Source organism: Salvelinus sp. IW2-2015, linkage group LG15, assembly GCF_002910315.2.
Source record: "Salvelinus sp. IW2-2015 linkage group LG15, ASM291031v2, whole genome shotgun sequence".
NCBI classification, from domain to species: Eukaryota; Metazoa; Chordata; class Actinopteri; order Salmoniformes; family Salmonidae; genus Salvelinus; species Salvelinus sp. IW2-2015.
Window position 1 is genome coordinate 46,372,112 of NC_036855.1, and position 12,624 is coordinate 46,384,735.

Here is a 12,624-nt window from a genome sequence, read left to right on the forward strand (position 1 = left end):
AATAATCACAGTGGTTGTAGAGGGTGCAACAGGTCAGAACAAAATCAAATCAAATCACATTTTATTTGTCACATGCGCCAAATACAACATGTGTAGATCTTACAGTGAAATGCTTACTTAAAATCCTTAACCAACAATGCAGTTTTAAAAAATACCTTAAAAAAAATAAGAATAAGAGATTAAAGTAACAAATAATTAAAGAGCAGCAGTAAAATAACAGTAGCGAGGCTATATACAGGAGGTAACTGTACAGAGTCAAAGTGTGGGGGCACCGGTTAGTCGAGGTAATTTAGGTAATATGTGAGGGGGGTGCAATGCAAATAGTCTGGGTAGGCATTTGATTAGATGTTCAGGAATCTAATGGCTTGGGGGTAGAAGCTGTTTAGAAGCCTCATGGACCTAGACCTGGCGGTCCAGTACCGCTTGCCACGCGGTAGCAGAGAGAACAGTCTATAACTAGGGTGGCTGGAGTCTGACAATTTATAGGGCCTTCCTGGCACCGCCTGGTATAGAGGTCCTGGATGGCAGGAAGCTTGGCCCCAGCGATGTACTGGGCTGCACGCACTACCCTCTGTAGTACCTTGTGGTCGGAGGCCGAGCAGTTACCATACCTGGCAGTGACGCAACCAGTCAGGATGCTCTCGATGGTGCAGGTGTAGAACCTTTTGAGGATCTGAAGACCCATGACAAATCTTTTCTGTCTCCCGAGGGGGAATAGGTTTTGTCGTACCCTCTTCACGACTGTCTGGGCGTGCTTGGACCATGTTTGTTGGTGATGTGGACACCAAGGAACTTGAAGCTCTCAACCTGCTCCACTACAGCCCCGTCGATGAGAATGGGGGCATGCTCGGTCGTCCTTTTCCTGTCGTCCACAATCATCTCCTTTGTCTTGATCACGTTGAGGGAGAGGTTGCTGTCCTGGCACCACACTACCAGGTCTCTGACCTCCGCCCTATAGGCAGTCTCGTCGGTGATCAGGCCTACCACTGTTGTGTCATTGGCAAACTTAATGATGATGTTGGAGTCGTGCCTGGCAATGCAGTCATGAGTGAACAGGGAGTACAGGAGAGGACTGAGCACACAACCCTGAGGGGCCTCCGTGTTGAGGATCAGCGTGCCGGATGTGTTGTTACCTACCCTTAACACCTGGGGGTGGCCCGTCAGGAAGTCCAGGATCCAGTTGCAGAGGGAGATGTTTAGTCCCAGGGTCCTTAGCTTAGTGATGAGCTTTGAGGGCACTATGGGGTTGAACGCTGAGCTGCAGTCAATGAATAGCATTCTCACATAGGTGGTCCTTTTGTCCAGGTGGGAAAGGGCAGTGTGGAGTGCAATAGAGATTGCATCATTTGTGGATCTGTTAGGGCGGTATGCAAATTGGATTGGAGGGTCTAGTGTTTCTGGGATAATGGTGTTGATGTGAGCCATGAACAGCCTTTCAAAGCACTTCATGGCTAAAGACGTGAGTGCTACGGGTTGGTAGACGTTTAGGCAGGTTACCTTAGTGTTGTTGGGCACAGGGACTATGGTGGTCTGCTTGAAACATGTTATTACAGACTCAGACAGGCAGAGGTTGAAAATGTCAGTGAAGACATTTGCCAGTTGGTCAGCGCATGCTCGGAGTACCCGTCTTGGTAATCCGTCTGGGCCTTCGGCCTTGTGAATGTTGACCATGTCTTGCTCACATCGGCTGCGGAGAGCGTGATCACACAGTCGTCCGGAACAGCTGATGCTCTCATGCATGTTTCAGTGTTACTTTCCTCGAAGCGAGCATAGAAGTTATTTAGCTCGTCTGTTACGCTCGTGTCACTGGGCAGCTCTCGGTTGCTTCCCTTTGCAGGCATTGCCACATCCGACGAGCGTCAGAGCCGGTGTAGTACGATTCAATCTTAGTCCTGTATTGACGCTTTGTCTGTTTGATGGTTCGTAGGAGGGCATAGCAGGATTTCTTATAAGCTTCCGGGTTTGAGTCCTGCGCCTTGAAAGCGGCAGCTCTACCCTTTAGCTCAGTGCGGATGTTGCCTGTAATCCATGGCTTCTGGTTGGGGTATGTACGTACAGTCACTGTGGGGACGACGTCATCGATGCACTTATTAATGAAGCCAGTGACTGATGTGGTGTACTCCTCAATGCTATTGGAAGAATCCTGGAACTTATTACAGTCTGTGCTAGCAAAACAGCTACAAAAAATACAGATRAAAACTCTCTAGGTAGATAGTGTGGTCTACAGCTTATCATGAGATACTCTACCGCAAGCGTGCAAAACCTTGAGAGACTTCCTTCGATATTGTGCACCAGCTGTTGATTACAAATATACATAGACCTCCACCCGTTGTCTTACCAGAGGCTGCTGTTCTGTACTGCCGAGTTTACATATACAKTTGATGTCGGAAATTTACATACACCTTAGCCAACTACATTTAAACTCAGTTTTGACAATTCCTGACATTTAATGGAAGTAAAAATTCCCTTTCTTAGGTCAGTTAGGATCACCACTTTATTTTAAGAATGTGAAAGGTCAGAATAATAGAGAATGAGAGCACAGAGAATAATTTATTTCAGCTTTTATTTCTTTCATCACATTCCCAGTGGTTCAGAAGTTTACATACACTCAATTCGTATTTCGTAGCATTGCCTTTAAATTGTTTGACTTGGGTCAAATGTTCGGGAAGCATTCCACAAACTTCCCACAATAAGTTCGGTGAATTTTTGCCCATTCTTCCTGACAGAGCTGGTGTAACTAGATCAGGTTTGTAGGCCTCCTTGCTCGCACACACTTTTTCAGTTCTTCCCACAAATCTTCTATAGGATTGAGGTCAGGGCTTTGTGATGGCCACTCCAATACCTTGACTTTGTTGTCCTTAAGCCATTTTGCAACAACTTTGGAAGTATGCTTGGGGTCATTGTCCATTTGGAAGACCCATTTGTGACCAAGCTTTAACTTCCTGACTGAAGTCTTGAGATGTTGCTTCAATATATCCACATAATTTTCCTGCCTCATAATGCCATCTATTTTGTGAAGTGCATCAGTCCCTCCTGCAGCAAAGCACCCCCACAACATGATGCTGCCACCCCCGCGCTTCACGGTTGGGATGGTGTTCTTCGGATTGCAAGCCTCCCCCTTTTCCTCCAAACATAATGATGGTCATTATGGCCAAACAGTTATATTTTTGTTTCATCAGACCTTGGGACATTTCTCCAAAAAGTACAATCTTTGTCCCCATGTGCAGTTGCAAACTGTAGTCTGGATTTTTTATGGCGGTTTTGGAACAGTGGCTTCTTCCTTGCTGAGCGTCCTTTCAGGTTATGTCGATATAGGATTCGTTTTAGTGTGGATATAGATACTTTGTACCTGTTTCCTCCAGAATCTTCACAAGGTCCATTGCTGTTGCTCTGGGATTGATTTGCACTTTTCGCACCAAAGTACGTTCATCTCTAGGAGACAGAACGCGTCTCCTTCCTGAGAGGTATGATGGCTGCGTGGACCCATGGTGTTTATACTTGCGTACTATTGTTTGTACAGATGAACGTGGTAACTTCAGGCATTTGGAAATTGCTCACATGGATGAACCAGACTTGTGGAGGTCTACAATTTTTTTCTGAGGTCTTGGCTGATTTCTTTTGATTTTCCCATGATGTCAAGCAAAGAGGCACTGAGTTTGAAGGTAGGCCTTGAAATACATCCTCAGGTACACCTCCAATTGACTCAAATGATGTCAATTAGCCTATCAGAAGATCCTAAAGCCATGACATAATTTTCTGGAATTTTCCAAGCTATTTAAAGTCACAGTCAACTTAGTGTATGTAAACTTCTGACCCACTGGAATTGTGATACAGTGAATTATAAGTGAAATAATCTGTCTGTAAACATGCACAAAGTAGATGTCCTAACCGACCTGCCAAAAGTATAGTTTGTTAACAAGACATTTGTGGAGTGGGTTAAAAACAAGTTTTAATGACTCCAACCTAAGTGTATGTAAACTTACGACTTCAAATGTATTTGGCTAAGGTGTATGTTAACTTCCTACTTCAACTGTATATACTAGGCGGTGTCAGAGACTGTTCCCTCTGCTACCGCACGGCAAGCGGTACCGGAGTCTAGGACCAAAAGGCTCCTTAACAGCTTCAACCCCCAAGCCATATGACTGCTGAACAATTAATCAAATGGCCACCCAGATTATTCACAATGACACTTTGTTTTTACACTGCTGCTACTCTGCTGTTTATAATCTACGCATAGTCACTTTACAAATTACCTCGACTATCCTGTACCCCCACACATTGACTCGGTACCGGTAACCCCTGTGTATAGCCTTGTTATTGTTATGTAGTTTTGTTGTGTTACTTTTATTTATTTTTTAATGTCACTTAAGTTTTTTTTGTAAATATTTTCTTAACTCCATTTCTTGAACTGCATTGTTGGTTAAGGGCTTGTAAATATGCATTTCACTGTATCCGGCGCATGTGGCAAATAATATTTGATTTGATTTTGATTTGAAATCTTCTTTTTCAACTTGTTTTCTTTCAGGGACTAAACAGGGCAATTGATGCTTTGGCAGGACAAATCCCTCTTTCCCGATTGGTGTGGAGGTAAGAATTTGTATCATTATCTGTTAATTTTTTTGTTGAAATTCAGCTAGCTGTTTTTTGCTCCATTTAGGCTTGCTTGCTAGCTAGCCAGCCAAGAAATGTGTTGTGCAGGGTGCTGAGATCTAAGCAGGGCAGGAGACTGCAGACCTGCAGATGGGGCAGCTAACTTTTGGCCTAGCATCGCAGGGGGCTCTAAGCCTGGCAGGCTAGGATGCTGCGTACCCAATAAGGAGGGGGTCTGCGGTCCATACAGGGCAGGATATATTAGACATACTTGAGGGTCATGACATACTTGGCTTACTGGGAAGGCAGGGAACTCTAAACATGACCCTACTTGAAAGGAAGGGAACTCTGACACTACAAAGAAGGAAGGGAACTCTGACCTTACCGGGAAGGAGGGGAACTCTGACCCTACCCGGGAAGGAAGGGAACTGTAACCCTACCTGGAAGGATGGGAACTCTAAACCTACCATGGAGGCAGGATAAACTGGACCTACTTGAGGGGCAGGACACTCAAAGCCTGGACACTTTACACCTGCCAGGTAGGCCCAAAACTGTAACTCTAACCCTACCGGGAAGGTAAGGTAAGGTGCAACCCCTATGAAATTGACAAAAAATGAATGGCATCTTATTGGCATTGGGCCAGCCATATACACATTCGCAAATACCACTCAATTGGGCGGAAGTTGGTCAAAAACATATAGCAAATGGAACATGTCAGATGCTCGGTGTTATAAACCAAAAATCAAAGGGGGCGAGCGCACTCCACCGTAGGATTTCATATGTAAAATGGTCTGAAAGTCAGGTCTCAAGTGTGAAATCTAAAAAATAAATCAAAATGTTAAAACCTCGTAAAACGTGTGTTTTGGACCGTTTTACWTTTATTTAGAATTTKTTGGTCAATTATACATATGTAGGAACTGCGTGGACATAGATTTCTCTTATTTTATGCGAGTTTGTCATAAAGCCTATGTTTTGTCCATTTGCCATATATGATCAAAGGAAGTCGGGTTCTGATCCAAAAGTCACAGAACTATGTCCAAATGGCATTGGAAATGTCCAAATGGCATATATAAGTTGTAGCAGACCAGGGGGTTGTGTCAAAACGTTTACACAGATCAGACACGGACAGAGTAGGATTAGCTCAGTTTCAAAGGTGAATATTAAACTAATAGTTAAAAAGAAAAGGTCTCCCCCATGAGACCCTCTCTGGGATACCGTCTTCTGGGCTCCGGTTCTTGCCGTATCCTGTGGGGATCAAGAACTGAACTCCCTCCTGTTATGTCTGGAACCGTCCCCAACTATACAGGAGTCCTTTCTTCCCCTTGTCTCTCCCCTGTGTGCTGCCCTTCTGGCAGCTTTATGGAACTCGTACAGCTGGTGAGCAATCAGCCCTTGATTACTCACCAACCCCAATCAGCTCCAATTCGTCTTGGCCGAAGAGCCCGTCGAGACCTGGCACGTCCAGCATAGGGAGCCATCACCTCGTGATGTATACTCTGTCTGTCACCAGGCCTTGATGAGTCTCCCCCTGGTGGTTGACCTGCTGTATGCCACAAAGTATTGAAAGTACTAAATCATGATGTTATGTCCATTTGCCATATATGATCATAGGAAGTCAGGTTCCTAACACAAAAGTAACAGAACCTTGTCCAAATGGTATATGAAATGTCCAAATGGCTTATATAAGTATTGAAAGTACTAAATCAGAATTTTATGTCCATTTGCCATATATGATCATAGGAAGTTGGCTTCCAAACCCAAAAGTCAGTGAACCATGTGCAAATGGCATATATCCTGCCCTACAAAAAGTGTTGGGACACTGTAAAGTCCATGGAGAATAAAAGCACCTCCCAGCTGCCCACTACACTGAGGATAGTAAACACTGTCATCACTGATAAAGCTATGATAATCGATAATTTCAATAAMATTTCTCTACGGCTGGCCGTGTTTTCCACCTGGCAACCTTTCTTTCGTATTGTCTGAGATCCCCAAAGATTGGAAAGCTGCCGTGGTCTTCCCCCTCTTCAAAGGGGGATACAATCTAGACCCAAACTGTTATAGACCTATATCCATCCTGCCCTGCCTTTCTAAAGTCTTCGAAACCAAGTTAACAAACAGATCACTGACCATTTTAAATCCCACCGTCCCTTCTCCACTATGCAATCTGGTTTCCGAGCTGGTTATGAGTGCACCTCAGCCACGCTCAAGGTCCTAAACGATATCATAACCGCCATCGATAAAAGACAGTACTGCGCAGGCGTCTTCATCGACCTGGTCAAGGCTTTCTACTCTGTCAATCACCGCATTCTTATCGGCAGACTCAATAGCCTTGGCTTCTCAAATGACTGCTTCGCCTGGTTCACCAACTACTTCTCAGATAGAGATCAGTGTGTCAAATCGGAGGGCCTGTTGTCCAGTCCTCTGGCAGTCTCTATGGGGGTGCCACATGGTTCAATTCTTGAGCCGAYTCTTTTCGCTGTATATATCAATGATGTCACACTTGCTGCTGGTGATTCTCTGATCCACCTCTAAGCAGACACCATTCTGTATACATCTGGCCCTTCTTTGGACACTGTGCTAACAAACCTCCAAACGAGCTTTAACTTCTTAGCGCTAGGGGTCAGAWAWATATATATAYTTTTTAAATAACGTGCCCAACGTAAACAGACATTTTCTCTGGCCCAGATCGTAGAATATGCATATAATTTACAGATTAGGATAGAAAACACTCCAAAGTTTCCAAAACTGTCAAAATATTGTCTGTGAGTATAACAATACTTATTCTGCAAGCGAAAACCTGAGAAAATGTAACCCGGAAGTGATATAAAATAAAATAAATCTGTGTTCCCTGGCCCCTCTAACCTCCATTTAAAGGGGTATCAACCAGATTCCTTTTCCAATGGCTTCCTCAGGCTGTGACCAGGCTTTAGACATAGTTTCAGGCTTTTATTTTGAAAAATAAAAGTTTTTTCAAAAGTAGTCAGGTGTCCTCTGAATATTTCCTGCGCGCGAGAGAGGGGCACCACATTTTCCTTTTGTCTCTTAATGAATAGGTTATGGTCCGGGTGAAATATTATCGATTATGTTTGTTAAAAACAACCTGAGGATTGATTATAAAAAACATTTGACATGTTCCTACGACCATTACGGATACTTTTTGGAATTTGTCGAACGGAACACCGCTTTAATTTTCTGAACATAATGCGCAATCCAAATGGCGTTTTTTTGTGATAAAAGTAATATTTATCGAACAAAAATAACATTTGTTGTGTAACTGGGAGTCTCGTGAGTGGAAACATCCGAAGATTATCAAAGGTAAGCAATTAATTTCATTGCTTTTCTGAATTTCGTGACCAAGCTAACCAAGCTAATATAAGGCTAGCTGTGGTAGCATTGAAAGCTACACTCACAAAAGCTTGGATTTCTTTCGCTGTAAAGTATATTTTCAAAATCTGACACAGGTGGATTAACAACAAACTAAGCTGTGTTTTGGTATATTTCACTTGTGATTGCATGACTATAAATATTTTTAGTAATATTTTTTAATCTGATACGTTTGGAAATTTTCATCTTCCTTTCAGGMCCGGAACAAGGCTGTAGTTTTCTCAGCATAACGGGCAACCCAAATGGCGTTTTTTTGTTATAAAAGTAATATTTATCGAACAAAATAACATTTKTTGTGTAACTGGGAGTCTTTTGAGTGCAAACATCCGAAGATTATCTAAGGTAAGCGATTCATTTTATTGCTTTTCTGACTTCCGTGACCATGCTAATTTTGGGATAGCTGTTGTAGCATTGAAAGCTACACTCACAAAAGCTTGGATTTCTTTCGCTGTAAAATATATTTTCAAAATCTGACACGATAGGTGGATTGACAACAAGCTAAGCTGTGTTTTGGTATATTTCACTTTTGATTGCATGATTCTAAATATTTGTAGTAATATATTTGCATTTGGCGCCCTGCAATTCTAGCGGTTGTTTAGGAAARGGATCCCGTAAAAGGGATCCGTAGCGCAGAGAAGTTAATGCCATACAACACTCCTTCCGTGGCCTCCAACTTCTTTTAAATGCTAGTTAAACTAAGTGAACTTTTGCTCTTGCTCTTTTGCTCTTCAACCTGATCGCTGCCCGCACCCTCCCGCCCGACTAGCATCACTGCTCTGGGCGGTTCTGACTTAGAATATGTGGACAACTACAAATACCTAGGTGTATGGTTAGACTGTAAACTCTCCTTCCAGACTCACATTAAGCATTTCCAATCCAAAATTAAATATATTATCGGCTTCCTATTTCGCACAAAGCCTCCTTCACTCTGGCTGCCAAACATACACTCGTAAAATTGACTATCCTACCGATCCTTGTAATWTACAAAGTAGCCTCCAACACTCTACTCAGCAAATTGGATGTAGTCTATCACAGTGCCATCCATTTTGTCACCAAAGCCCCATATACTATCCACCACTGTGACCTGTATGCTCTCGTTAGCTGTCCCTCACTACATATTCGTCGCCAAACCCACTGGCTCCAGGTCATCTATAAGTATATGCTAGGTAAAGCCCCGCCTTATCTCAGCTCACTGGTCACCATAGCAACACCCACCGGTATCACCCGCTCCAGCAGGTATATTTCACTGGTCATCCCCAAAGCCAACAATTACTTTGGCCGCCTTTCCTTCCAGTTCTCTGCTGCCAGTGACTGGAATGAATTGCAAAAATCACTGAAGCTGGAGTCTTATATCTCCCTCTCTAACTTTAAGCATCAGCTCTCAGCTTACCAATCGCTGTACCTGTACACAGCAAATCTATAAAAAGCACACCCAACTACCTCATCCTCATATTATTACTTACCCTCTTGCTCTTTGTCACCACAGTATCTCTACTTGCACATCATCATCTGCACATCTATCACTCCAGTGTTAATGCTAAATTGTAATTGTAATTATTTCACCTCTCTTCTACATTTGCACACACTGTACATGGATTTTTCTATTGTGTTTTTGACTGTGCGTTTGTTTATGTTTAACTCTGTGTTGTGGATTTTGTCGCATTGCTTTCCTTTATCTTGCCCAGGTCACAGTTGTAAATGAGAACTTGTTCTCAATTGGCCTACCCGGTTAAATAAAGGTGAAATAAAAATTTCAAATATAATGTCGAGATGGCCTATATTCTGACTAAATTATATATATATCACTATATTAAGCCCTGAATCAATCAATAAGGTATTTTTGTCTTGTTTGATCATAGGAAGTCATAGAAAGTCAGAATTTCTCGTTGGTGTTGATTCAACATGTCAATTTCATAATGGGAAGTCCTTATGGATATGTATTGGCAATGGACTTGCAGAAGAGCATGTTCACACTGACAATATAGCAAATGTGTAATGGACACTGTCCAATAGGAATATATTGGCAATGGACAATGTCCAACTGCAGTTTAACATGTTAAGACTGGCAATGTATTATTTATATCGGAACCTGTCCATTAGCAATACATTTCAATGGGCATTTACCATCATGAATTGGACATGCTCTAATATATTGCTGAAATTCCCAATTGACTTGCTCATTGAACTCGGGATGGCCGAGCAGTGATAGTGGTGCCTCTCCATCGCTCGTTGGTGTTGATTTCAGCCTGTCCATTTGGTGATGTTAAATCACTGTTTAAACTTATTGGAAATAGACACTGCCGCTATGATCCACATCTGGTTGTCACAGGAAGCTGAGAGTAAACAAATATCCTCCTTGGGACACCCTTATACAGAATCCTGAGTTTCAAGTCTTTACATTAACAACTGACTGATTAACAGTTGATTGAATGCAGTGTTTTTCACTAACTGTAGAGAGTGAAATCAAAAAAAAAATGTGGGTCAATTTAACCACTTCTGGTTACTCCAGGAAGCTTAAAATCAACACAGGTAATCCTTATAGCGGCCTGATGGATTGTCATTGAAGATGATTGATATGGCAATCATAATCCACATAGGCATCAGGTTGAAGTTATGGCAGCAGGCAATGTATTCCTATGGGGAGAGATGTCAATGTCTACTGTTAGAATAAATACTCCCTGTTTTTACTGTTAAGGGTTAATTCAACATGGTCAATGGTAGGCTTGCACAGACCAGGAGGACCTTAGGAACGTTCCTGGGATTGAATTGTGTTTATAGCCGCAACGGTTCTGCCGCTGTCACCCAAAACCACCTCAAATGTAGGTCAGGCTTAATTTTGGGCCTACTTTTTTGCACCCTTGCTGCGGTGCTAAAAGAGTTGTAGGCCATTGCTTCAAATCCTATTGCTTCTAACTTCAACATGCTCTTTAAATAAATAAGACCTACACCACTTTTAACATCACATTGCTCAACACTAGTAGGACTACGGTAGGCCTACAGTATATCGAAAAATATAACATGACTCTCCACCAATAATTACATATAGAGGATTGGAAGATTCTAAATTCAAACCAAAAGCCGCCTCATGAGTCTCCCGGTGGCAGCCGGCACGGGTATCGAACCTGCATCTGTTTGCACTGCCGGAGCTCCCATCCACTCCGGAGCCCCCATCCACAAAGTATCAAAATACAGAGAGGTGTTGGTAAAGGTATATTGTCCTGCTAATAGCCCATAATGGGCAATTATAATACTGTACATGGTGACCCGGTCAGGATAACCAAAACATGTATTTATTTAAGACTATCAGAAAGAATGTTGGTACTTATTTATTTTGATCCAAAGCCATGAATKAATGAGTCACTCAGCTTTATGTAGGTGCCAGCTATATGACTGTGCCATCAACTTGATAATATATAATAAGACTTTTTGTGGTATTATTTGTTTTGTCTTTTCTGGTGGATTAAACTGAAATTGCAACCAATCACGGCCGGTTGTGATACAGCCAACCTAACTTAGAAATACATTTGATGATAGAATTCTCCCCGTACACTCCTTCTAGGCAAGTCTATTGTTCAGCTACCTGCTAATAGTCATAATGGCACAGTACAACGTGACCGTGTGTGTTTGAAAGAGTATTTAGTGAAAATTATATCCTGGTGATGGTTTTTATGTGGGGCTCAAATGAGAGGGAACTTTCCAGGGTGACACAGAGGCTTTAAACTTGTGTTGACAGAGGTACTGGGAAACCATCTATGGTGATGCTGAGGTTGTACTGTTTGGAGAGGTTGGATTTGGAGCCGATGAGCATGACCTCTGTCTTGTTGCTGTTAAGTTTTAGGAGGTTCATTCTCATCCAGCTCTGGATGTCTTGAAGGCAGCTGATGAGGGAGGTAGGAGGGAGGGGAGTGGTGGGTTTGTTGGGAGATGTCATCTGGGTGTCATCTGCATTGCAGTGGAAGTGAACTTTGATGTTGCATCTTTCCCAGGGGTAGGTCACGCACCCTGATCTGTGATTTTTCAGTTGCACAAACTGTTGACGGTCAGTGAGGTAGGGGGAAAACCAGGAGAGTGCAACACCCATAACACCAACTAGACGTTTCATGAGGAGTGGGTAGGAGATGGTATGAAACTCTGCATTCAGGTCGAGGAAGATGAGGATGGATAGCAGCCCTGAGTTAGCTGCATGGAGGGAGCTGTTACTGATTTTGAACAGGGCTGTTTCAGTGTTGTGTTTGGAGCGGAAAACAGACTGGAATGGTTCGTGAAGGTTATGTAGCTGAGTGGCTACAACCCAATCCAGTATTTTGGAGAGGAAGGGAAGGTTTAAGATGGATGGAAGTTGTTCAGGAATTTATCGCAGGGAAGGTTCTGCAGGGAAGTTGTCAGGAGGCTGAAGTAGGAAGTTCACTATGGAGAAGTGGACTTTTGGGTTGTTTTTACCAGTGTTGATGATGTCGGAGTAATAGGATGTTCTTGCAGCTGAGATGGCGTTCTTATATTTTAACAGGTGATCTGTGTATGCTTGAGAGTGAACTACTCAACCAGTCTACTTGTACAAATGCTCGGGACGCCGTGCACTGGCTTTTAACAGGCATAGCTCCGGGGTGTACCAGGGAGCAGTGTGAGTGAAGGAGACTGAGTGGGTTTTGA

The 12,624-nt window shown here is 42.9% G+C and overlaps 1 protein-coding gene across 2 annotated transcripts in view; it reads left to right on the top strand.

The window, feature by feature from the left end:
* The window catches only part of mapk8ip1b (mitogen-activated protein kinase 8 interacting protein 1b), a 101,561-nt gene that overhangs the window by 19,627 nt on the left and 69,310 nt on the right, over positions 1 to 12,624 (top strand). The window contains exon 2 of one of the 2 annotated variants that reach the window (XM_024002633.3): positions 4,526 to 4,587. The exons of the other annotated variant lie outside the window; for it this stretch is intronic. Within the exon in view, the coding sequence (XP_023858401.1) occupies positions 4,526 to 4,587 (62 nt within the window). The remainder of the gene's footprint in view (positions 1 to 4,525; positions 4,588 to 12,624) is intronic. 2 annotated transcript variants of the gene reach the window in all.